The following is a 27,543-nucleotide window of genomic DNA, read 5'->3' on the forward strand; positions in this document are numbered from 1 at the left end:
CCTCTTTTTGCTGAGGAAGACTGGCCCTGAGCTAACATCCATGCCCATCTTCCTCTACTTTATATGTGGGACGCCTACCACAGCATGGCTTGCCAAGCGGTGCCATGTCCGCACCTGGGATCCGAACCGGCAAACCCCGGGCCGCTGAAGCAGAACGTGCGCACTTAACCGTTTTGCCACCGGGCTGGCCCCAGCACCATGATATTTTATGTGTTGTAGTTTATTTAATATCTAGTAGTGAGGCTTTTATTTTTTTCATTCTTTCCTACCATCTCAAATTTTTGTGGCTAGTTCTATGACTTTATTATTCCTGAAGAATTCTAAAATATATTGTTCAAGTTAAAAAAAAATCATATTGGAGTTTTCTTGGGGCTTGCAATGTTTTGAATTATTTTTGGGAGAACTTACATCTTTACAAAATTGCTTTCCTCTATAGAATATGGCAATGTCTCTACATTTACACATCTAATTTTAAGTCCTTCAAAACAGTGTTGTAGTTTCTTCATATAGAACATGAACATTGTTCGTCAGTTTATTTCTAGTTATTGTATATGTTTTTGTTAATTTGTGAATGAGATTTTTTTTGGCCATTATTTTAAATGCTTAAAGCTGATATGTAGAAAGGCAGATTGATTTTTTAAAATTCATCTTATAGCTGGCCATTTAAAAATTGTAAGTATTAAGTATTTTTTCCAGAGCCCTTTCTTTCCTATTTTTAAAAAATTGCTTCCAAGATTATCAAAATAATCCTAGCTGAGTTCTGGAGATGGGGAGACAGGGGGGAGAGGCGTCAGTGCTGGCTCCTATCAGTACCCCTAGCTGTTTAGTGGCTGCCCCTGGACTAGATAAGCAGGAAGAGCCCAGGGTGGGCCAGGGAAGGCTCTGAAGGAGCACAGAAACCACGTCCTGTTGCCTTTACGGTAAAGCCCTGTGGGCCTGACAGGCAGATGCCACTTGACCGGCCAAGTCTGATGGAAGGTTAGTGACTGCTGAGTGCATTGTGTCAACAAGAATTGAGATTTCATCTTGGTGGGAAAGGCCTGTCTGCCGTGGGCACAGCAGGGAAGCTGGTACCTGTTTTCCAGTCTTGGGGCTGGAAAGAGCAGACTCTGGAGTCAGACACAGCTGAGTTTGAATCCCTCCTCTGTTGTTTACTGGCCGTCTTTAGTCAAGTTACATGACCTCTTTGAGCTCCAGTTTTCTTGTCTCTCCAAATGAGGAAAGTAAGGCCTGCTGCCTAGAGTTTTAATCAGGATAAATACTTTATATATATATATAATGCCAGGAACAGTGACAGGCTCATTAGTATTGCACAATAAAACATTGGTTATCATCCCTTCTTAGTTCAGTATTCAACAAGACCTCTTGGGGGAAAACTGTTTCCTAATATGTATGTGATGCAAGTAGAAAAAGAAAATCAGTGTCTTGCCTTTCTCTGGCTGTATTTTTATGCCTTTACGTCATTTACCTCTTTTCTCCTCTCCTTTCCTCTTTCGTCTTCTCCACCAAAATTGCCTGAGACTTTCCCATGCTACCCAGCACACTAGATTAAAATTGCTTTTAAGGTTGGCCCATCGCCGTGAAATGACAGTGATATAAAAAATAGTTGTACACTTCCCAGATGTGATTGTATTTAATTTGTGCACATGCGTGCACAGGCACACACACACACACCCCCCCAGGCTACCTCCCATTTTCTGAGGGAGAAGTAGCACCTTTTGGTTTTCATTCACTGAGAGTCATAGCTAAGTCTCTTAAGCAGACTCTTGCCTGGCTTCGTGTGCGATTTTTTATTGATTTCTGATTTGTGGCAAGGAAATTCTCTTCTATTATAAGAGGTGAAATGGAGACAGACATTCTATTGAGATATGATGTTATCATATTTTGAGTTGGAAGAAACCTTAAGAGAGCATGTCATTATACATTTTTATAAGTGAGAAACTGAAGCCCAGAGAGGTTAAGTGATTTCATCAAAGTCACACAGTGGCATAATTTGGACAAGAGCCTAGGTCTTCTGTCTTCTTGTACACACAGATAAAAAGATAGCTGGGTAGGGAGGGCAGAGGACTTTCCTCACTTGCGTTCTGGTGCCTTGGCAGAGTTCTCAGTGCTCACCTGCCTTTAGCTTATGTCCATGTGGCCTTTCCAGCGAAGGTCATTCTGTCCTGATAGACTGGGTTTCTAATCAGCAGGAAGTTCTAGACGTACTCATGTTTCCCAGAGCTTTTCTGCTGACCTGCTGACACTTTGTAAATGAGTCCTAACAAATTATTGGCTGGAAAATCCTTATTGTTATAGTTGCCCTCGAGTTCCATATGTGTGGGGTGCTGTCTAAGGCTGTAGAAGGCTAGGTCTGAACAAAGATAGGGTGACAGTCCCTGGTGCTGAACCTGCCCTCATGCCGTGGTGTTCCCACCTTAGTTTTGGAGTCAGACAGACCTGAGTTCAAATCCCGCCTTCATCAATTACTAGCTTTGTGACCTTGGGCAAGAAACTTTACTTTTTTAGTTCTCATTTTCTTTATCTGTATATAAGGTTAGAATTTATTTTAGGGTTTTTGTTTTAGAATTGTGTGAGATAATTGCCTCATCTATTCCTAAAATATTGATTGCATGCTCTATGCTGGGACCTTGGTAGATGATTACTAGGGACTCAGCAGTGGAAACCAGGGCTCAGCCTGCTTCACAGAGCTTGTGTTCCAGGATAATGCCGGGAAGAGACTACGTGTGCAGTGGAGTTTTAGTAAATGTCCACTCTTTTCCTAATCTTCGTTGGTTGTGTATATCTTCCTACTAATATATGAACAATTTTTTATGATTGCAGTAAATCTGTTGTAATTTAAAATGTGTGAATGTAACCAAAAATAGGTGAAAAAACTGAATTGACTTCTATTCTCACTTCAGTGGAATTTGTTTTGAGTTTTGAAGAAGTCGTTTCATTCCGATAGAATTAGGTCCCCATGTCTTCTTCCGTCATGTTAAATGGTGTATAAAGTGGGTAGATTTCTGACTTCAGTGTTGGTAGTTAGGTAAGCCCAGCTTCTTCTTGTGATTGTCTTTGATGACTTGTATGTGATGTATCACAAACTATGTGCATATTACACATTAGAAAGGAGGAAACATTGGAGGCTTGACTTTTCTCGCACAGTAATTTCCTTTTCTACCTTATAAATAATTTTAGTAGGAAACATGAGCAATTATATCATTGCTTCTTGATAATTGGCAAATGGCTAGACTGCATTTTCACTAGCAGTTACGCCTGCCAGGCCTCTCTGGGGGTCTCAGTAAACACTTGCTGATGGAATGGGTTGAATCGCACACTATTTTTAATGCCTCAGTCAGAGTATTAGTGAGGGGTCTCCCCAGCCTGGGGCTCTCTTTAGGCACTAGTATACATGGAGTTAACCTCTGTAAACCTTTCCTTCAACTGCAAGAAGCTCTTTAAGATACAGCAGTTGAAAATCACGCCAGCTTGGGACAATTAGGAAAAAAGAAAAAGAAAAAGGATTTGGAGTAGAAAAGAAGAAAGGCAGAAGGACAGCTAGCATGGAGGCTTTCACAGTGGAGCCTGGGGAGAGAGGGGTACATTGGTGGGAGGGAGGCCCGGGTACTGGAGCCCCACTCCTCTGTCTGCTCCGGGGTCCCAGCCACACAGTGTTGAGAGTGGCTGAGGGCGGCTCCCCTGCCTCGAAGTTACCTTGGGGAGAACCTTGAGAGCTGGAGGTGAGGTGTGAGAAATCCTCACCCAGTATTGTTATTGAGTAGTGAAATGTGGTTCACAATGCCTTTTCTATTTCATATGTCTTCGTTTGTCCTTCATCTCAGGATCTGAGAAGCAGGAACCGTAACCGAGAGAAAATCAGAAAGACATTGAACATGAAGGAGAGGACAGATACAGTGATACAGGGAGCTGGAATTTTAACAATCATTATATTGAGGTCATATTGGCTTGTAACAGTGTATAAATTTCAGTGTGCATTATTGTATTTCAGTTTACGTATGGACTTTGTTCGCTACCAGTAGTCTAGTTTTTACCCCATACGGTACATCTGCCCTCAGAGAGCTAGAATTTTTGCAACAGAGTAAAATGAAGTTATAACTAGTGCTTTAGAGCTGCAGGTGTGAGAGATTCTAAAAATGTTTTAGAGGACAAGAGGCGATCAGTGAAAACGAATAGCAAAGTATCCACTGATATTTTGCCATGTTGTAAAATATCTAGCTCTTGTGTTTGTATTATTTGAGTGAATGCAGACATACTTATGGGGCATTCGTAGGTTCACTCAGTCTCACCGCCCTCCTTTGCCCTGATAAGGGACAGACTTTCTCGAGCAGATTCTCCCCGCTCAGGCCCCGGTGCTTGGGGAGGCACAGCTGCAGGTCACTGAGTCCCGGTGGTACAGCCTCATGCTATGACAGAAACATCTGCACTCTTCTTTTCTGACTGAGGGTCCTCCTTTATACCCTACAGTATAAGAATGCTGGAGTGATCGAGTTAGAAGCCTGTGTCAAAGCCGTACGTGTCCTCGCCATTCAGAAGCGGAGCATGGAAGCTTCAGAATTTCTCCAGAATGCAGTTTATATTAATCTTCGCCAGGTGGGTGTGTGTCCTCAGAGCATGGCACGTTACAAACTCTGGACTCAGAACTTGATATCCTAATTAATGTGGTTATTTGTTTTGCTTCTTTAAACCGGGGTATTTCACTTTGAAAATTCAAAAAATTGCTATCCTTTCAATTTTTTTTTTTCTGATTGGAGAAACACCTTTGCCTCTTACCAGCTTTGTGACCTTGAACAAGCTTTAGGCCTCTCTCCTTACTTTTGTCACTTGTGATGTGATTGTCATTTGTAACCCTGTCCAGATTGTTAGGTTTATAAAACATAAAGTCTGTGAAAATACTTCGTATAGTTTCTTTTGTACAGTCGGCATTCCACAAATACTACTTAAATCTGAATCTGGCTGTGTTTTTAGTTAAACAAAACCATTAGAAGATTTAGTTGTGGGTTGCTAATGCAAAATCCAAAAGTTGATAGTCTGGACAGATTTTAGACATTTAGCCAGTCTAGCTTGGGTTTTTATGCATAGGGCAACCAAGACTCAAAAGTTTAGCAGTTTGTGCTGGTGGGAATGCAAGCTGGTGCAGCCACTATGGAAAACAGTATGGAGATTCCTCAAAAAACTAAAAATAGAACTACCATACCATCCAGCCATCCCACTACTGGGTATTTACCCAAAGAGCCTGAAGTCAGCAATCCCAAAAGTCCTGTGCACCCCAATGTTTATTGCAGCACTCTTTACAATAGCCAAGACGTGGAAGCAACCTAAGTGCCCATCAACAGATGAATGGATAAAGAAGATGTGGTACATATATACAATGGAATAGTACTCAGCTGCAAAACAGAACAAAATCATTCCATTTGCAATAACATGGATGGACCTTGAGAGAATTATGTTAAGTGAAATAAGCCAGCGAGAGAAAGATAATCTGTGTATGACTCCACTCATATGAGGAATTTAAAACTATGGACCAAGAACAGTTTAGTGGATACCAGGGGAAAGGTGGGGTGGGGGGTGGGCGCAAAGGGTGAAGTGGTGCACCTGCAACATGACTGACAAACATTAATGTACAATTGAAATTTCACAAGATTGTAACCTATCAATAACTCAATAAAAAAAAAAAAAGTTTAGCAGTTTGCTTAGGGACCCAAGACTAGGATTAGAATATAGATTACTGTAATTCAACAGATCTTTATTGAGCATGGCATTGTGCTAGGAGTGGGGGAAAGAGAGGTGAAGAAGGCGGATTCTGCCCTCATTGAGCTGACCATTTCATGGCAGAGATAGACATTCAACAGTGGGCTAAATGAAAAAATGGGGGAGGTTCAGGGTGACATGGGAGCAAGTGGGAAAAGGGTTTACCCTAATTCGGTGGTGGTGTAGGGTGTGGGGGTCAGGGATTGTCTCTGAGGCAGTGAGGTTAGAGCTGGGATGTGAAGGATGCATAGCAGATAGCTGAGAGAGGAGGAGGTGGGAACAGCATTCCAGGAAGGTGGCTCAGCAAGGGTGAAAGTCTGAAACATATCACCGAGAAGGAATGAACAAAGTGAGAGATGGGGCTGGAGACAGCCTAGGGGTGGGGCGTGGTGACAGGCCCTGAGTCAGAGCAGGAGGCTTGCTCGGACAGGTGAGAGTTTGGAGTTTATTCTAAGAACAGTGGGGTTTACAAGAAAGGGCTTAAAAGCACGGGAATGACATGACCCATTTGTCTTTAGGCCGGTGAGATGGACGTAGGGAGCCCGGTTTGGAGACGCTTGATGAGTCCGGGTGAGCGATATTGACGGCTTCCACTTGAGAGGGGTGACCGTCAGTGGAAAAAAGTGAACAGATGGAACGCATGTTTTGGTAGTAAAAAGGAAAGGATTAATGACTGGGTGTGAGGGTCAGATGGAATCACGCCCAGGTTTCTGGCTCGATCAATTAGGTGAACCACGGTCGTGCTGTGCGCTGAGAAGGCAAAGCTGCGGAGGGAGTTTTGGAGGAAAAGATGATAAATTCGGTTGTGGATAGAATAAAAAGACTGTTCGATGTGTGGGTTTTGGGGCCTCAAGTGACAGAGAGAGTAGTGGGTGGAGGAGAGGGCAGAGAAACTTTAAGTCATTTTGTATTTCAAATATATGAAAAAGTGTGAATAAGATACTCATGCCTGTGCCATTCAGATTGAACACATTAACATTTTGCTGTATTGACTGCAGAGATTCTTAGCTTTTTAAATAGAAGTAAAATAACTTAAATAGAAACAAAATAATAGAGTGAGCGTCTTAGAGTTGGTGTGTATTCTGGTACATATTTTGATACTTCATATTTATACACATAATGTATAAAAAGAGAAATATTTCAGCACCATAGTTAAGCACGGGGACTCTGGAAACGCACTGGCCGGGGTTTGAATCTGGCTTCACCCCCTCGGGCAAGTTCTTTAGCCTCTCTGTGCCTGAGTTCCCTCTTCTGTGAAGTGTTTTTACTGCCCTCAGGCCCCTCATCGCAGCTCATTTCCTAGATTAGACACGGAGAGGGAGGCTGCTAAAGGGCGAAGAAAGTGGCACCTGTCGGCCTAACACTGAGGGGGAAGCAAAAGCAGAACAAAGCCTGTAAACCAGTATGAACAAATAAACCAAAGAAGGAAAAAATCCCGCAATGTTTTCAGCCATTTAGTGTAAGGGAAACAACACCACAGAGACTCAAAGCTATTGAGTGCGTCAGCATCTCGGGTGCGAATGTGTCATCAGAAAAGTGTGTTAAGGCAAGGTCATTGTCTTGGTTTACGTGGATGTAAAGATGGGTGGGAGACGCAAACCCCGCTACTTAACCATGGAAGCGTTGGTTATGAGGGAAACTGACCAAGGGAGGAAAGCGTCCTCCGTGGGGCTGGGGAATAAAGAACACGATCTCTGGGTGAACCTACTGAGTGGTGAGCGCTGAGCCAGGCAGTGGGTTTCCAGGGATGACCAGGGTGTGATCCCTGCCTCTGAGGCTGCTGGTCTGATGGCCAGGCCTGGGCACTTACAGTCCTAGGGGGATGAGTCAGGATATGGCCCACGAAAGGTACCGAGCTGAGGGTGTGAGGAAGTCTCCCCAGAGGAGGTTCTCTCTGCAGAGAGTGAGAGTGATCCACCGAAAGGGGCTGAGGAGCCTTTGAGCGGGGGGCCAGGTGCAGATGCGTGAGTGGGTGCTAGCACGGCATGCCCCCTTCAGTGGCCTGAGCGATTTCGTTCCTGAGGGACAGTGCGGGGAAGAGACGCTGAAAAGGCAGGCTGGGCTCATACCCTGTTGTAGGTCAGGAGAAGTAAAGAAATGTGGACCTCAGGTAGGCAAGAGAGGGCCCTCTGAAATTCTTGCTGGGGAGTGACATTTGAGTGGAGCAGAGACAGGTGTGCTTGGCCTCAAACCCCACCTTTGCCACACACTAGCTGTGCAACCTCGAGCGAAATCACTCGTCTCTCTAACTCTTGATATGCCCATCTGTGAAATGAGAGACTAGCAAGCTCATACGGTGATGGATGGTCTGTTTAGATTAGACGCTCTGTCCAGGACTGTCTTGGTGTCTGCCCTGTAAAGTCACGCAGCAGCTGTTGTTATAATCAGATCGGAGGGCTGAGAGGGACGTCTTTAGTGACGTACTGGACGGTGGGTTATGTTTTAAAACGGACACTTAGAAGGGCTGAAGCTGCTCACCCCAGACAGTTTGCTTGGGGGGTGGCATGTGTGGGGAGGACCTTGGCAGGACCCGGAGTCTTTAGACTCGCTTACCTTTGCAAGCTAATGTTGAAAATTTGGGCTTGCTGCAGAGCCGTTTGTACAGGTGGGCATTTAAATGCACAGATTCTGTAGAATGAAATGTCTTCTCTTAAACCGTGTGGGAGCTTGCTGCTGTTTGGCACCACCTCTGCTCTGTCTGCTCCGTGTTCCCGACAACACTAGGGGTCAGCAGAGACGCGTGGAGGGGTGACCAGCCGGCCCTGCTGCTGTGGCAGGCGCGGTGCCAACGGTGCTGTGCGGCCTTTTCAGTTTTCCCCGTCACGACCCTCTGCTTTAGTGGACTCGTCTCCGGGTTTGTTTGCCAGATGAGCAGACAGCAGAATAATGAGTTCTGGTGGGATTTTATAACAACAGTGGACAAGGGGGGCCGGTAGTTTTTTTGAATACGCTCTTGGTTCTTGATCAAGTGTGTTCCATGGTAGAGTCGATGAGTTGCATCTATTCCTGGGAATGACTTTGGCTAACGTGGAAATTTTGGAAGGAGCTGAGATGTGACTCTTGCAGATACCTCCTGCTTTAAGAAGCCCCGTGTGGACATGGAAGCTGATAGCCCACGCATTTGGATTTAGGGGTCCTGGGGGGGGTTTCCACATGCTACGGAAGTCAAGGCGGAATTCCTCTTCTTTGTGCAGGAACATGATCGAGCTGTCTTTTCTTTCGTTGTTTATGATAATTGTGTGGCATCAACAAATGGCAGCACACATTTCATTTAATGACTGGCCACCTATAAATTTGTGTATTGGATGTGTGGATTTCACAGGTGAGGTAGAAGTGAGAGAGAGGAGCATGACCTTTGACACCCCAGGTTTAGGTTTCTCTCCCCGTTTGCTCACTGTGTGACCCTGGTCTAGTATGGAGCCTTCCTTAGCCTGTTTGTGCGTCTGTAAAGTGGGAATGGTGATATTCGCTTCTTCCTAGAGTTGCTTTAAGTTGTAAATAATATTATAATGCCTGTAAAATGCTTACCATACTGCTCGGCACAATGGAAGTGTTCAGTATATGTGTCTGCCCCACTGGTCATGTGTCCAGGCGACAAAGGCAGCTCATGTTTGTTGAGCACCCGCCACAGACACTTTCTGAGGTTGTGAATTTGGTTATGTCCTTTACTTCCTATAACCCTGTCTGCTAAGTGCGGTTATCTCTGTTTACAGAGGAGGAGCTTCAGGCTAAAGAAGGGCTATGTAGTTTGTTCAAAGTCGGACCATAATTTCAGAGGTGAAGGGGCCTCTGGAAGGTGTGCTCGTTCGTGCTTTCCTTTGCTCACACGGTCCTTGCCCAAGGCTAGGCCCGATGTCAGCTGTCTGCTAGCCCTAGAATAGCCAGTGGGCAACAGGACAGACGCGGTCCTGTGCTGCTTGGGCTTACTGTCTGGAGGCGGAAGCAGGTACCAAGCAGATACACATAAAAATAAAGGATTGCAAACTGCCATCAGTTCTATAAAGGGAAGGAACATGCCTTGCCATGCAGAACTGCTCTGGTGGTGTTAACTCCGTGAAATATGTTCTGTTACCACGCGAAGAAGACAGAAGGCAAAGCGTCTCCGTTATCGGATAAACTGAAGCTCATTGATAGGACCTACTTCTAATTAGGCAGCCTGCTTGTCGCCAGCACTTCACTGGGTGTTGACAGATATCGGCCATAATCATCATGACAGCTTTGCTAAGTAGTTTCTTGTGCCCAGTTTTAGACATGAGGAAATTGAGGACACGGTTTGCTGTGTGCCCAGGATTACCTTGTAAATACCATCACTGATCTTTAAGCCTAGTTTGTTATGACTCTAAAATCCAAGCTCTGTCAACTACATCATGTAGCTTCCCCAAAACAACCCAAATGACTGAAATTAATTTTCTTAATTAGTAGAAAATGGTAAGTGGCAATAAGAGAAAGTGGTAGTAAGGAATTGTTTGAAAAGCTAGAAGAAAGCCCAATACCTTACCAGATAGGAGCCCGTACTGCAGGGTCAGCGTGTACTTTACCCAACACCCTCTGCTTCCTGTAGACCTAATGTTCGCGAACGATCCCAAGCCATTTAAGAAGATTTTGGCTCATGATCCTATTGACTAGAACCTGCGAACTCTGTCCCTGGTTAATTTTCTCTTCAAAGCTATTGAAATTTTATGCAGGCTACTCTGTTCAGATGTAAGAATAGCCTCTTTAAACTTCTTGATGCAGTTTCTTAATGAAGCTGTTGCTAAGGAAACCTAGCAAAAGCCTGGTAGATATGCACATAATAATTGTAACCTCAGAACTTTATGTCATTTTAAGCTTAAAATCAGAGCGATGAGGAGATTCAGGGAAGGCTTTTTAAGATAGAAGGGGGAAAGTGTAAGGATGCAGCATAGATAGGACCGAAGCATTTCAGTCCTGGCCAGCAGGGCACCTGGCTTTCAGGATGGCATGTGGATGATTCATAGTTCTCACACAGAAAGAAACGGTTGGATGGGGACGGAGGAAAGTCAAGTTTCTTACTGGAGAGGGTAAAAGAGAGAGGGAACTGAGAAATTTGTGTTTGAACAAGAGTTGGGGATATGGCATGATGCTCTTGTATATAGGAGAGAGGAGTTTTGTGGGACAGATACAAAAAAGAAATCTCTCTTGGTGAGAAGTCAAGCTGCAGAGAAACGAGCAAACTAGGCAGGCCTCTGCTGCCCAGCCCAACTTCAGATGAGATGCCGCCTGCAAAGCCTTGGGAGTCTGACTCAGGCCTTAAGCTGGAGCCCAGGACAGTGATGAAAGAGGGAGAGGCCAAATACCAGAGGAAAGGCCAGAGACTGGAGAACGAGCCCCAGGCGTGTGGTTGTTGCGTGAAGTGCTGAGAGGGACGCTCAGTGATGAGAATGATGTTTCAGGATTTCCCACGTGCAGTTGACACAGATATTTAACTCATGGGCATTGTGACTCTTGTAGCTCATCATCTTTTTCTTTTTGCTTTAGCTGTCGGGAACCTTAGAGCCGAATCTGTACTCTACCTTGAATAATTACATCTACTTCATGGCGTGCATTTTTGTGATTTACCCTTCCTCTGGTTTCATTTAACCAATCCTCATTTTCTCTTCACTCTCATTTTTGTCTTTTTGTTGTTGTTGTTAAATTGTGTTTAAAAAGTTGATTTAGATCCTTTTTTAGAATGAGGCAGAATATAAATAAATGTGTAAACAGAACATACCAGAGACACTTATTGCTTTTAGAAATTCTAAGCTATTTACTCTGGTAGTTACTTAAAAACAGAACTGAATATTAAAGTGATGCATTTTTAATAAGCAAGTTTGGTAATGCATGCAGATTCTAGAGCAGGGACTGTCTCTTACTCATCTTTATAGTCACTGTGCCAAGCACAACACTCGTCAGAGACCAGGCACTGATTAATGTTGGTTGGATGAATGAAGTGGAGACAGCTGTGATGAATGCCTCATGTTGCAGCTCTTGTGAGTGTTGGCAACACTCCTCTGAGTGACGATGACAGCAGTGACTGTTTGTGGACGTGCATGGCATTGTACCTAGAGCTTTACGCCCATTTTTGCATTTAATCCTTGTGAGGAATCATTTTATATTTTTAATGTATAATACACTTTAGTTTTATTTTGGAAGATCTCAAACCTTTGGAAAAGTTGCAAGAGTAATACAATGAACACTTGTATACCCTTCACCTAAAGGATAGTATTTGTCCTTCTGTGTCTGGCTTATTCACTTAGAGTAATGTTTTCAAGGTTCATCCATGTTGTAGCATGAATCAGTACTTCATTCTTTATAGGTTTAGTTTTTACATTTAGTTCTGTGATCCATTTTGAGTTGATTTTTGTTTATCATATGCAGTAAGGGTCCAAATTCGTTCTTTTGCGTGTGGATATCCAGTTTCCCAGCACTATTTGTTGAATAGGCTATTCTTTTCCCATTGAATGATCTTGGCACCCTTGTGGAAAATTGACTGTAAATGTAAATTTTTTTTTTGATTTTTAATTCTATCCCATTGATTTATATATCCGTACTTATGCCGGTACCACACTGACTTGACTAATATAGCTTTGTTATAAATTTTGAAGTTGGGAAGTGTGAGTCTTCCAGCTTTGCTCTTCTTTTTCAAGATTGTTTTGGCTATTCTGGGTCTCTTGCACTTCCATATGAATTTTGGGATCAGCTTGTCAATTTCTCCAAAGAAGCCAGCTGGGATTTTGATAGGGAGTGTGTTGAATCTGGAGATCACTTTGGGGAGCTTTTTTTTTTTTTTTGTTAAGATTTTATTTTTCCTTTTTCTCCCCAAACTCCCCCGGGACATAGTTGTGTATTTTTAGTTGTGGGTCCTTCCAGTTGTGGCATGTAGGGTGCCGCCTCAGCATGGGTTGATGAGCAGTGCCATGTGCGCCTAGGATCCAAACCAGCGAGACCCTGGGCCGCCCAAGTGGAGCACGTGAACTTAACCACTCGGCCATGGGGCTGGCCCCATGGAGTTTTGACATCTTAATATTGTCTTCTATTCCATGAACATGAGATGTCTTCCATATATGTAGGTCTTTTAAAATTTCTTTCAATAATATTTTGTAGTTTTCAGTGCATATCTTATACATTTTTATTAAATTTCTCTCTCATTATTTTATTCTTTTTAATGCTACTAAATAGAAAGGCTGAGCTTCTTGAGAGCATGACTATGTATCATTTATCTGTATATTTCTAGGATTTTATGCATAATACCAGATATATATTTGTTAAATGACTCTATTCACAACTGTCCTCCCAACCCCCAATTTTATAATTAAGAAACTGAGACTTAGATTAAGCTACTTGAAAATGTGTGTTAAAGTGGGAAATCAAACCCTTGGTGGGGCACTGTGCAGATGACCTTGAGAGCTTATTCAAGATGGCTTCATCTTAATTTCTTTAAAAAAATCATTTGAATGTGTTTAGTCAGATGCTTTAAGAAGACGCCCTTTTGGTGCATAGCATAGGTAGGGCTGTCAGTTTCAAAATAGTAAGAGTGTTGTACTCGAAAACTAATTTGTGTTAATCTTTGAAGAGATTTATGTTTAGGGAGCTTTGACTACATAACAACTGTCTTTATTAAATGACTGTGACTGTAAATGATCAAACAACATTTATGAGAATAAGAGCACTTTCCCCCTTGATAGTTTTGGTTGGCTCAGCTGTCACTGAAGCCACCACTTGACACTATCTGTTGTGTTCATAGTGACATGCTAAAATGCGCTGACTAAATATTTTGCTAGTAGTCTGTTGAAACAGAGCCATAGGCACTGTTTTAAGGTTCCTTGAATGGAATATATTCTTATTGATAGCTACCACTTACTGAGTGCTTACCACATCATGGGAACTGTTCCCAGCCTTTTGTGTATATAATTTCTCATAAAACCTCACAAACATCTCTATTATTCCTACTTTACAGATGAGGAAAGTGAGATTAGGTCTTTTCTCTTTTTGGAGGAGTTCATTGTCAATGGATGGAAGTCATAAGGAAAACGATTTTGGTTCATCCTATGAAAACAGTTTTCTGAGAGTCAGCATTGGATCACTGAAGTGACGGTCAAGGAGGGTGATGATTGTGACCATTGTTTGGTTGAGATTTTTATGGTACAGTATTCCCAGATGAGAGACCAGTGCTATACAAAATTAGCATCCTAGTCCAAGGAGACAGCAAGCGTAAAGCTTGGTGGTGGGAGAGACTGTGGCTGCTCAGAGAAGCTGAGGCACAGAGAGCTGGCCAGGGCAGGAGTGCATGAGATGCACTGGGGAGGTGGCAGGAAACAGACTTGCAGGCCTTGTAGGCTGTATCAGTCTCTCTTGGGCTTTATCCTAAGAGCAATGTACAGTCTTTGAAGGATTTTAAGTAGGTGAGTCACATGCTTTAAAAGATCACTCTTGTGCTTGTAGAATGCTTGGAAACATTTGGAAGTCTAGGCACGAGGTGATGTGGTGACTTAGACTAGAGTGGCTATGAGGTGTAGCAGTCATGTGGGTTTTTAATCCCAGCTTTGCCACTCAGTAGCTGTGTGACTTCGGATGACTCACTTCAGGAAACTGAAACAACAGAATTTATCTAATCAATTGGGATGATAATGCACCTGCTTCCCAGGATTCTTGTGCAGATTCAACGAGATACTATATATACGATGTGTAGTGTGGTACCTGGCACAAAGTGAGTATCCAGTGAGTGTTAGTGAATAGCTATTAGGGAAGGTAAAATCGATAGGACTCGGTGACTGGTCAGACATAGGCTACAAGGGAGAGGAAGGCCCAGGGATGACTCTGAGCTCTGGGAGTGTGCCAGTGGATGCAAGGCGACATTGCTGCCTGACACAGGGAACCCTGGAGGAGGACAGCAGTGGGAGCAATACCGTGAGTTCAGCTTTGTGCAGGTGGAGTTTGAGGTGCCTTTGGAACATCCAAGTGAAGTGTCTCGAGCAAGCTGGATGCAGAGATGTGGAGCTCACCAAGGTCTCTTCCCAAGCTGTGCATTTTCATGTAATCTTTGATCTCTGAGGACCCCCAAGGTATTGATTGCTGAAAGTGAAGACATACTTATAATATGAATGAATACTATTATCATCTCTGTCATTAAAACTCACATTTCTTTATTCTTTTAAAAAATCTGTATTGAGGTCACACTGGTTTATAGCATCATATAAATTTCAGGTGTGCATCATTATATTTTGACTTCTGTATAGACTGCATCGTGTTCACTACCAGAAGTCCAGTTGCCAGCTGTCACCATATATGTGTGCCCCTTTACCCCTTTGGCCCTCCCCTCTCCACATTTCATTATTCTTTATTCATCACTTATTAAGTAATTAGATACTTACAGATTAAGTAATTAGATGCTTTATTGAGTATTTACTTTGTATGGCCCTCTCTTGGACTCAGGTTCCACAATAAAGAGCCAGCAAATCCACCTTTTTTTCCAGGAAGGAGACACATTTAGTTGGTAATCTTCTGTAACTAGCTATACTTAGAATTTTAGTTTTTTGTTCTAATCGATTCTATTTTACATTGACCATTTCCTGACAAGAGAGGCATCTTATCTCATGTCACGTTTGCATTAGGTGCTTCTGAGAATTGCTGATTTCATCCACAGTGTAGGTGTTTTATTAAACTTGTAGATTGTTTTCTCATTATTCTAGCTTTGCCTCTTTGTTAATTTTTTATGCCGCTCTAAGGCTCTATCCTATTTGAGGCCTTAATTATTTTTTAATTAAGAAAATGTCTGTTAATAGTTAAAGAAGAAACAGAAAAATTTTAAATAATACATAAGTTTAGAAGATAACTAGTGTTCTTTCTGTTTTGGCGATATGGTGGTCTAGAAACTCTGAAAAGCCCTCTTTGCACAAGTTGCTTAAAAATGCTGATTAAGAGATAAAACCTATTTTCCCCGTTTTTCAAAATGCATAGCGAGAAAGTAAAGGGAAATCCTCAGAGGCCAAAACAACCAGAAGACAGGAATTCTGGAAGGTAAGGGAGCCTCGGAAGCTGGCACATGCCTCCTGGTTCTGACAACACAGTTGTAACTGCACAGGTGGGAGGGCTAGGAGGTGAGCCTTAGGCCTGTCCACACTGGGAGCTGGATGGCAACCCATATGGAAAGCCAAGACGCCCCAAAGGAGCCGTGTTTAGTAAAAGGGTGAACAAGAAAAAATCTTACGCCTCAAAACAAGAAAATAAGGAAATTCTTAATCTTGTTGGAAGGAAAGAAAACCATCCCAACTGAGAGATTTATTTAAAGTTGTCCTAACATGAGAGTGACCACAAACTCCTGGCAGAAAAATTTAAATCCTCCTGGAATGAGAAGTTATGTTTTGAATGAATCAATGAGCATTCAATATGAAAAAGGCCCGCGGAGGCTTCCGGATCAAGATGGCAGACCCAAAACTCACCAGTCTTTCCTCTCCCAAGGTCTCATTTAAATATCCTGAACTATTTTTAAAGCAAAGAAGCCATAATCATAAATATATCTGTTGAGATTACAATGTGCTAGGAATTCAGAGGTGAGTATACAACAGTCTCCTCTTTTTTTCATTGAGTTCATAATAGTTTACATCAATGTGAGATTTCACTTGTACCTTATTTCTTGACTGTCACCACATAAGTGCTCCCCTTCACCCCCTGTGCCCTCCCACCCCCTTCCCCTGGTAACCACTGAACTGTTTTCTTTGTCCCAGTACTTGTTTATATTCCACATATGAGTGAAATCATCTGGTGTTTGTCTTTCTCAGACTGGCTTATTTCGCTTAGCATAATTCCCTCTAGGTCCTTCCATGTTGTTGCAAATGGAATGAATTTGTCCTTTTTTCTCGCTGAGTAGTATTCCATTGTATATATACATACCACATCTTCTTTATCCAATCATCGGTCGATGGGCCAACAGTCTCCTCTTTTATTAAGCTTGCCTTGTATTTGTGGAGACAAATCTGTGGTGTTTCCTGAGCTTAGTGGAGGGAGGCATTAGTCTATTGCAGTCAGGCAGGAGAGGACATGAAGAAAGCAGTGATGAGTGGGTGATATTTTAGCTGTGTATGGTCTATTTAGTTGGTGTTTTTTTCCATTTTTCCAGATTCTCTCTCTCTCTTTTTAAATTATTTTATTGAGATCACATTGGTTTATAACATGTAAATTTCAGGTACACATCATTATATTTTGGCTTCTGTATAGACTGCATGGTATTCACCACAAGTTGGCTTTTAATTTCAGGCTCCATGAATTGTCATTGGAGGGAATAGATTTTATGGAGGATAGACTTAAAGAACCTCAGGACTCCTCAGAATGGAAAGATGAACGTCAAAAAACATGTAGTCAGTTTGTGGAGTCATAGAGGTACACATAAACTTGCTCACTCACTAAGCCCAAAGATGGTAACAGTAGGCCGCGCTTCTTGAGGCCAGAGGAGTTGGTTTTTAAGGTCCTCCAAGAATGAATCCAAGGGAACTGGGAGATCAGGAGTCAGGCTTTGACTGTGCTCTGACTCCCACTTTTGGATGGTATGCTCCCCAAAGCTATTGACTGTGTATAAAGTTTCATCTCTTTCAATGCTTGTCAAGGTGTTGAGCACACGGTGGACTCACCTAGTAGTCTAGGCGCCTTGTAGGTACCTGCTAAGAGTGTGGAGCACAACTGCCTCTGCGTCATCCGTCTTTCCATCCGTCTTCTTCCTTGGCACTGGGAACACGGCAGAGTAATTCCTTATTGGCTTGTCTGTCTCCTCCACAACCTTGTAAATCATCGGGGGCCCAGGTCTTATTTAACTGTTTTTTTTTTCTTTCATCCTTCCCTTTGAATGCTTAAAACTGAAAGTGGATCCAATTACTTTAGCAGATGCTTTTAAAAGAGAGGTCCTTGGCACACACCTTGTGACCCCTGCTTTGGGAGGTAGGGAAGAAAGTTACGTTCAGTCCGAACTTTTTGGACACATATATGTGGAAATTTTGTGTAATTTTGAATGTATATTTTCTCTCTGTATAATCATGGCTGGAAATAAATGTAGAGAGGAACAGAATGTGTTTTCCATACTTGACAGTGTATGGTCTCCGCAGTTTTCCGTCTTGCTTTTTCCCGTCGTCGCTGGAGTGCTATCGCCAGGCTGTCCCAAATTGTCTACCACTGCCTTGTTTTTCGCATCACTTGTGGCTGTGGTGTTTGAGAAGGCTGATGGCTGTTGAGGCATTTTCTGGAGCATCTCTGGCTGGCTAATTTGAGATTAGCCCCTGTGACTGCAAAGGCATTAATTAACAATTATATTTCCATTTCTTGAACACTCACTGGGAGTTTTAGGCCTATGCTATCTGTACACATTATTTCATTTAGTCTTCCCAGCAATCATAGTTAGATTTTATTATCCTCATCAATAAGGAGAGTACCAAAGCTAGTAATGTGCGGATTTGGGACTGGAACTCAGGTCCTTCTGATTCCTGTCAGTGTTCCCTCCCTATACCATTCTGCCAGATAGCCAGGGGACTCTTCCTCTGTCTTGAGTTTCTTGGTAATGTTACCACTTTCCTTCTTTTTAGTAGAAGAAAATAAGTCTAAACTTACTTTCGACTTAGAACTAGAATGACGAATTAACATTTGACTTCCCCAGAGAGTCCATCTTGTGAGTAGAGCTACTCGAGTAGACTTTGAGCCACTTCCCTTGGAACTTCATGGAAATGTCTGGGCCCTGGCTGGGCACAACCTTCGTGACCTTGCAGCCACCTGAAAAATTAGAGCCAAAGACGTGCTGATTGATACTCCCTAAGAGAGCAGCAGGTTGGAATGAATTTGGGATTTGATTTTGTTTCTGAGTTTTATGAGGATCTTGGCCTAGAATTTTTCCTGGGACCGTTTTCTAGTCCCCAGATTCCTGGCTGTGGGTATCTGTGCTCACCTAACATGGGCTTGGTCCTGAGGCCCACAGGGCCTGCGGCTGGTGAGGAGCTTTTTAGTCAAGTGTCTGCCTGGGGCTCTGAAGCCATTGTGCCCAAGCATTTCCATTAAGAGGATCTTTAAGGCTTGAAGTGATTGCAATTCCACTTGTAATATAGTATTTATCATTTGGCTTGTCATTACATTCAAATGCTTTAAGACGAATGAAAGAGTATGTCACTGGTCAGCGTATTACAACCTTTCATCTTCAGTAGGGTCTATGAAGCAGTCAGTGGGAACTCTGAGGGACTGGAGGCCAGGGCTGGTGCTCTTGGCCTGGCTGTCACCTTTCTTTAGATGGCAGCCTCACTGAGGGCACTGGCTGAGATCACTATTTGTGTTTTCTTCCCCAAGCTCTTCTATCATATTTAGCCCACAGGGGTGCAGTTGAAGGTCTGGGAGTGTCCAGGTTTGTGATGAAGGCATCAAGCACTCCCGCCTCTCCTGAGCAGATCTCCTCAGTCCTCTGCCCATGGCTGGCGTCTCGCTGCACGGGAATCCCTCTGCACCTGAGCTGTCCGCTCCTGCAAAGCAGAGGCTGCGTCCTCCTCAAATCCCAACATCCACGGATCCTAGACCTAGACAGAAAGCCTGTAGAAGAAAACATAGGCGAATATGTTTGCAACCTCGGGGTAGGCACAGGTTTCTTAGGCAAGGTTGTAGAGAGCGTTAACCATAGAAGAAAAAATTGGTAAATTGAGCTACTTCACAATTTTTGCTTATCAAAAGACTCCCTTAGGAAAATAAATGAGCAGCAGAGTGGGGGAAAATATTTTCAAAGCATATATGACTAAAGATTTACATTCAGAATATATAAAGAACTCCTACAACTCAATAATAAGACAAATGAAGTAGTTTAAAAAACGATCAGAAAATTTGAACAAACGCTTTGCAAAGGAAGATACACAAGTGGCCAGTAATCATGTGAAAAAATGTTCCATATCATTAGTTATCAGGGAAATGCAAATTAAAGCCGCCAGAATGGCTAAAACGAAAAAGACTGATAACATCAAAGGTGAGCATGTGGCCCAGCAGTAATTCTCATACATTGTTGGTGTGAGTGTAAAATGGTGGTACTGCTTTACAGAAGGTCTGCAGTCCTCTGGGCCGGGGCGGGAGTGGGCAGAGATTAAGCATGAACACGTATAATGTAGGAGAAGAGAGAAATGACATGATAGAGTGCAGAGTGGCTATGAGAATTTAGAGAAAGAAGCGGCAACTTACAGTGAAGGGCATCAGGACTAACTTGGCGAGGTGGCCTTGGAATGGATCTTTGCAGGATCGGCCCTGGAGCTATGGGGTGGGAAGAGGAGCCCTAAGGAGAGAGATGACAAACTGGGAGCTGAAGGGGGAAGACACATGTATCCTGCCTACTTGTTTTTCCATTCTGCCTAGAATATCCTCGCATAGTTGATTCCTTTCTGTTCCCTATCTAAGGGAGAGTCTGCTCTCATAGTATATTTCATTGCACTTAGAGTAACAATTTTATTTCTTTGTTCACTTATTGCCATCGTCTCCCCCTGCCCCCCGCCCCGGTTCTAAGTGGGACTTAGAGGTCAGGAGCTTGTCTGTTACTAGCATGGAAGCCTCCCGAGGGCAGGAGTCCTGGCCTGGTTTGTTCTCTGCTATATCTCCAACCACAATATTGGTGGCCGCAGAGAAGGCATTCAATAAACACGTGTTGGTAGAAAGAGAAAACCAGTGAAGTAGAGTGGTTGCATTTGGCGAGGTCATAGGTAGGCAGTGGGGCCTAGAGTTACAAGGGCGCATTGGGGCGACCTCAACAGGTCCTGGTGTGTAGAAGGCATGTGGCCTCCATGGTGTAGTGCTGAAGGGTTTCTGAGTGTTCTGAGATGGAAGTGATAGGCTCTGAACTGTGCTTCATGAATATTGGTCTGGCAGATGCATGTGGATGGATTAGGGAAGGCAGAGAAAGGTGGTAAGTCTTCCAGGTGAGAGCTAATAAGGGCCCAAGTGAGGGCATGGCAGGAGCGTGGAGGAAAGGGATGGCTGGGAGGGACTGAAGAGCGCTGATTGGCAGGGCTTCCAAACTATGCTCTGTACTCACAGAACTGTCTGGGAAGCAGATTTATCGTCAAGGGCGGGAGAGGCAGAGAACTGCTTCCTCAAGTAGTGTAGCCTTGAGCAACAGGGTGGCTTCTGGCCATCCTTCCTCTCTAGAGGTAGCTGTGGGCGCCAAACAGTAAGCAGAGCCCCAACCCAAGCCCAGGTCTTGACTCTGACGCTCCTTGGTTGTGTGGTTTTGCACAGTCCATGGATACCTCTCTGAGCTTCCAGTTTCCCTCCTGTTCTAAAACTTGTTCTAAGACAAGTCTTAAAGTCTTAAGGCTAAGTTAGGTGTTGTTATTATTAACGATTCATATCTAGTTACATGGTTCTACATATTTTCTGTTTTGAGAAGTTTTGTGTTTGATGAAAGTCCCTGCCAAAATCCTAGTGTCTGGATGAACTGTTATTCCTTTTCTTTTCTTTTGCTAAGGAACTTAAAGTAGATGTCTTATGTGATATGTAGCAGATACCTTTGTTCCAGAGAATATGGGCCTTCTTAGTAACTAAGGGCAGGATGAGCTTGGAGAGATGGGGCTCGTAAAAGGTTGTGGAACATCCGCGTAAAGCCGCCTCAGTGCTTTTCCTCGTACCGTCCTTCACCGTGCGGTAACTCGCCTCTCCTTCCCTGGGTCTTTCATCATGTCTTTGTTTTATGAAAAAGCTTTTTTTCATATGTTTCCTTTTTCATTTTTAAGTTTCTTTCAAAAGGTTTTCACTTTCTTTCTGTGCTTCAGCTTTCCGAAGAAGAGAAAATTCAGCGATACAGCATCCTCTCTGAGCTCTATGAGTTGATCGGCTTCCACCGCAAGTCGGCGTTCTTCAAGCGTGTGGCTGCTATGCAGTGCGTGGCCCCGAGCATCTCGGAGCCTGGGTGGAGGGCCTGCTACAAACTCCTCCTGGAGACGCTTCCCGGCTACAGTCTGTCCCTGGATCCAAAAGACTTCAACAAAGGTACTAAAAGCCTCTTGCTGGAACCAAAGTGTCGCTTTAATTCAGTTATCCGTGTGTTGTTTGAGCACTGCTCTACATGTCACGCACTGTAATTGGTGCTGGGGTTCAAAGATGACTGAAGCCCTGTCGTGCACCTGGGTACTTATGATAATAAAATTACAGCCAAAAGTAGTAGTGCTTTGCTTGGGGGCTGGCATTCTTAAATCTTTATCAGTGCAAGTCGGAAATCTCCCCTGAGCTCATTGCCATGGTGTATCATCCACAAAACCTTAAATACCTAATGAATTTTACTTATCTTATGAAATCTAGCCAAGTTAGCAGAAATCAATCAAGCCAGAATAAATATCCTTGGGTGTATGTGTATACATATAGGTATGCATTTGGTGATAAATCCTTACTCTGAAATATTAATGCAGGCTAGTACATATTAAAAATAAAACTATAAATCCAATAACAAGTATACACAAATGTAATTCCCAGTATCAGGCAAAGTCTGACTAGCAGGAGAAAAAAAAGACTTTTGGCTACTGTTTTGGGTAGGAAATAATAGCCCTTTTCTCCAGTTCCCATCTAGAGTTCGTACAGGCATAGGCTTCTAGGAAAAGAGCTGAGGTGCCATCCAGGTTCTTGTCCCACAAGGGCAAAAATGGGCTGTCCTGCGTGTTGTTTGTATGGTCACATGTGTCAACTTAAAGACCTGTACTGACCTGAGATGCTCATGGTCTCAATGGCGAGTCCAGTTCTGCTTTTGGATAATTCTAATTATTAGCTCTCCCCCCACATTGAGTAAAAACATCACCTTCCTCCTCATTTCCCCTACTGGAATATCTCACGGCGCGTCTACTTTTCCTTTCGTGTCCGTTCATTCAGCAGTGGTTTTTTGCACCCTTGCCTGGTGTCACGGTGTGTTCTGTGAGCGAAGCAGAGGTAAAGAAGGCAGTTCCTGCCCTCTAAAATAAGAACACACAGGCAGTTTCTCGCATATGGTGACCCTCCAGGTGTTCGCAGAGAGCTCTCAGGTCCTTCCAGAGCCTTCCTCTGATCCATCTCCAGTTGCTGTGATAGTTCCTCATAAGTTACTCTCTCCAGACTTCCAACATTCCAACCTTCTTCCCAAAGCAACACTGATTTGATCGAGTCCGTCTCTGTTAAAGCACATTCTCAGCATGAATTCTGATTAGCTTAGAGCAGGGGTTGGCCAATTTTTTCTGTCAAGGGCCAGATAGTAAATATTTTAGGCTTTGGGGCCATGTGGTCTCTGTTGCAACTACCCAGCTCTGCTGCTGTGGTGTGAAAGCAGCCATAGACAACATGTAAGCCAGTAGAACTTTATTTCCTAAATAGTAGCTGGCCAGATTTGGCATGCAGACTGCAGTGTGCCATACCGCTGAGAGCATAGTGATATCTAAAATTTTTTTTGGCCAAAATTACTTAAAAATATTTTTTCAAAATGTTTTCCAAATTCATTTAGAAGAAAGGACCTGGGGTTTGGAAGAGCAAAGGGAGACTGAGTGAGCAGCATAGCAGATGGAGGGTCTTTGCAGGCGGCCTTTGGGAAGTGAAGGGGTGCTGGAATGGAACGTACTCATTCCTTCATTTCGCCTCCCACTCCTGTGGAGGGAAGAGACCTAAAGCTGGTGGGACGGGCTGACTCTGCGTCTGGCGAGAGCACTTCTGCTCTGGCCTGCAGTGCCCTGGTCTGTGTGGTAGGAAGAGCTGAGGCTCAGTGGATAGGCATGTGTGCTCAGGAGGGTTGCTAGGAATGGAGCAGCCCTGGAGTTTTGTCTTTAGGGCCTGAGTTGTCCTGCGTCTCTGCAGCCACAGCAGGGAGATTTGGCAGGCCCATTGCTAACTGGGCACACTGTATACTTTTCCATTTATGCAGCCTGAGCGCATGCCCTTTTTAAATTGGGCTCACGTAATGGAGCCTTGTCACGTGACCTTGTCAGGTCTCCTCCATCCTGTACCCTTGCTGTTGATTTTTTTATATTAAACATGGGACTTGACTTTTGTCTGTGTTGGGTATTATCAGTGATTGTGGTTCACTATGACTGTTAGTGGAGGAATTTTGAAACTAAATTCCGTCCCTGGCTTTTGTCTCAGCCATTGGCGATGGTCCAGCTGAAGAGGTCGAGGGTAGACTCTCTGGAAGGTCTCGCTCTTCAGCAGACATTTGTTGGTCCCTGCTTTGTGCTGGACACCACGCCGTGTGCTGAGGATAAACCACATATGAATTCGTTCACTGGCTACTCTCTACCAGCTCCTACTTCACCATCTTACCCAAACAGAAATCGTGACAGATTTTTCCCACCTGCCGTGTCATCTGCTCTTCCTGTCTGGAATTTCTTTTTTCTCTGTTTTCTCCTAAGAGATCGGATGGAAGCTAAGGTTTGCTGAGCACCTGTTTCATGGTTGGCACTTTTAGATGGGCAGTGAGTACTATATAAAGTACTACTGATGAAATCCTGTGATTTCAGTGCTGGTGTCTCTTTTACAGACAAGGAACCCCAGGGCGGTGGCAGAAAGGTACTTCCCCAGAGACTGTCCTGATTTCCACATGGCACCTCTTGGGGGCCTTTAACTGGTTTCTCAGGGCTGCTTCTACTCTCTTTGAATAGCTTTGCCCCAGCTGTGGTCACAGGAGTGTCTTTAGTGTCTGAAGCACCAAGACCACGTGGTGTTGGACAGAACGTTATCTTGGAGCCTGAGAACAACAGGGACTTGCAATCCAGAAATGAAAACCTTCCAGTGGGTCCTGTCACTGCTCATGGAGTGCCTGGGCCAGCCCTCTGCCTGAGCTGTCCCCGCTCCTGCTCTCTGTCCCTGGGCTCTGCGCCTGTCACCTCACAGTGCCGAGCCAGCTGCTTTCCCACGCTGGTCCAGGTCCAGCTCTTCAGTGGCAGGCCGGGGGAAGTGTGGAGTGAGGCCTGGGCATATGTGCTTGGAAAATTCTCACATGATTCTTAGAGAATGATCCAGCTTTGACCCTCTCCTTACAGATGGGGAAGTTGGGGTCCAGAAGGGCAAGGTGGGCTCCACTTAGTGTTGTTTCTGCTGGGAACACTCCTTGGTAATGGAGTCAAGAAGGGGGGAGCCTGAGAGTATGGCTCTAGGTCCAGGCTGACCAGGCGGGCAGAGGACAGTGAAGAAAGGAGAGGAAGGGTGTGATGTGTGATTAGGGAGTCGCTGGATTTTGGGAGCCAAGGTCAGACTCTGGCAGGATGAGGGGTTTGGGATCCAGATAAGATTTGCCGCTGCGCTGGGCTGGTGTGTTTTGCAGGAAGCTGGCCTGGGCTAGAGCTACAACGAGGACAGCAGTGAAGAGACCACGCAGGTTTTCAGGAGAGCTTGGCTCTTGGGTCCTCGCTGGCCTACGCTTACTTTATTCATATCCACGCAGTGCCAGCTTTCTGGGGAGTGGCTTCTGGGCTGAGGCTGTTTCTGAATTCCTGGCCTCTTTGTAGCCACTCTGGCGGTCTGGTTGTAAGCGCCTTTCTGCTTCTCAGAAGAGAGACATGGGAGACGAGAACAAGGCGTGTAAACTGAACAGTGCTCTTAGGAGTGTGTCGCAGCCATGGTTTGCTCTTAAAGGTGAGGAGCAGGGAACTAAAAGGTGACAGGAAGCTTGTTGGCCTCCCTTACATGCTCTTCTGAAATGGGGGGTGACTTCCCGTCCTGTTTCCTCTCAGCACATTAATAGGCAGAAGACGAGCAGCAGAGAAGGAGCACTTAGAGGTGTGCAGTCATCACCCGTCTGTGTGGACTGGGTGCACCCGGATGTGTAGGGGTGTCTGCAGTCAGCATACGGGTGTGCAGCACAGAGAGTGGACTTACTTCTATTTCCGTGTCACCTGTGCCTTGAAGAAGTGCTGTTTTTTTTTAATAGTAAGAGTTAATTTTACCATGTTCCTCCTACCACCACACTTTCCCCTGTGTGATTTTATTTTTTTGCTTTTTTTTTTCTGTGAGGAAGACTGGCCCTGAGCTAACATCTGTGCCAGTCTTCCTCTGCTTTATGTGAGATGCCTCCACAGCATGGCTTGACCTGTGGTGCTAGGTCCACGCCCAGGATCCGAACCTGCGAACCCCAGGACACCTAAGCGGAGTGCACGAACTTAACCACTATGCCACTTGGCTGGCCCCCTATTTTTTTTAAAGATAGATTTTTTTAAGAGCACTTTTAGGTTCACAGCAAAATTGAGTGTAAAGTACAGAGATTTCCCATATCCCCTTAGCGCCCGCACAGCCTCGCTCATTATCAACATCCCCACCAGAGTGATGCGTTTGTTACAGTCGATGAACCTATACTGAACATGTGATCACCCAGAACCCATAATTTCCGTTCAGGTTCACTCTTGGTGTTGTGCATTCTGTGGGTTTGGACAAATGTATAATGACATGTACCCACATTATAGTGCCATACAGAGTATTTTCACTGCCCTAAAAGTCCCCAGTGCTCCATGCATTCATCCCTCCCCCACCCCCCACAACCCCTGACGACCATTGATCTTTTTACTGTCTGTTTGGTTCTGCCTTTCCCAGAATGTCATACAGTTGCAATAATAGTATGTCGCCTTTTCAGATTGCCTTCTTTCACTTAGTAATATGCATTTAAGGATCCTCAATATCATTTCATGGCTTGATAGCTCATTTGTTTTTAGTGCTGAATAATATTCCATTGTCCAGATGGACCATAGTTTATTTATCCGTTCGTCCACTAAAGGATGTCTTGATTGTTTCCAAGTTTTGGCACTTATCAATAAAGCTGCCATAAATATCTGTGTGCAGGTTTTTGTGTGGATGTAAGTTTTCAGCTTCTTTGAGTAAATACCAGGGCATGCTATTGGTGGATCATGTGGTAAGAGTATGTTTAATTTTGTAAGAAACCACCAAACTGTCTTCCAAAGTGGTTGAACCATTCTGCATCCCCACCACAATGAATGAGAGTTCCTGTTGCTCCACATCCTTGTCAGCATTTGGTGTTGTCAGTGTTTTGGACTTTGGCCATTGTAATAAGTGTGTAGTGGTATCTCACTGTTGTTTTAATTTGCATTTCCCTCATGACATATGATGTTGAGCATCTTTACATATGCTTATTTGTCATTCTGTGTCTTCTTGGTGAGGTATCTGTTCAGGTCTTTTCCCCTTTTTTTAATTGAGTTGTTCATTTTCTTATTGTTAAGTTTTAAGAATTTTTTGTATATTTTGGATAATAGTCCTTTATCAGATACGTCTTTTGGAAATATTTTCTCTTAGTCTATGGCTTGTTTTATTCTCCTGACATTGTCTTTCACAGAGCAGAAGTTTTTAATTTTAATGAAGTCCAGTTTATTCGTTCTTTCTTTCATGGATTGTGCCTTTGGTGTTGTACCTAAAAAGTCATTGCCAAACCCAAGGTCATCTAGGTTTTGCTGATGTTATCTTCTAGGAGTTCTATAGTTTGCATGTTACATTTGTGTCTGTGATCTATGTTGAGGTAGCTTTTGTGAAAGGTGTAAGGTCTGTGTCTGGATGCACTTTTTTGCATGTGAATGTCCAGTTGTTCCAGCACCATTTGTTGAAAAGACTGTCTTTGCTCCATTGTGTTGCATTGGCTCCTTTGTCAAAGACCACTTGACTCTATTTAGGTGTGTCTGTTTCTGGGCTCTCTGTTCTGTTCCACTGATTATTAGTCTGTTCTTTTGCCAATACCCACTGATTTAATTTTTGTAGCTTTATAGTGAGTCTTGAAGTCAAGGATATTTTTATCTAGTAAAAAAAATTGTCCTCATTGGACATGAGAAAAAATTGATTGTTGTCAAAATGTGATTGTTC

At 43.8% G+C, this 27,543-nt stretch overlaps 1 protein-coding gene across 5 annotated transcripts in view; it reads left to right on the forward strand.

The window, feature by feature from the left end:
- TRAPPC9 (trafficking protein particle complex subunit 9) overlaps window positions 1-27,543 on the forward strand; it is a 622,060-nt gene that overhangs the window by 52,891 nt on the left and 541,626 nt on the right. For all 5 annotated transcript variants that reach the window (XM_046642579.1, XM_046642581.1, XM_046642580.1 and 2 more), the window contains 2 exons: window positions 4,468-4,593; window positions 21,513-21,729. In XM_046642579.1, coding sequence (XP_046498535.1) covers window positions 4,468-4,593; window positions 21,513-21,729 — 343 coding nt within the window. The remainder of the gene's footprint in view (window positions 1-4,467; window positions 4,594-21,512; window positions 21,730-27,543) is intronic.

Source organism: Equus quagga, chromosome 16, assembly GCF_021613505.1.
Source record: "Equus quagga isolate Etosha38 chromosome 16, UCLA_HA_Equagga_1.0, whole genome shotgun sequence".
Lineage (NCBI taxonomy): Eukaryota > Metazoa > Chordata > Mammalia > Perissodactyla > Equidae > Equus > Equus quagga.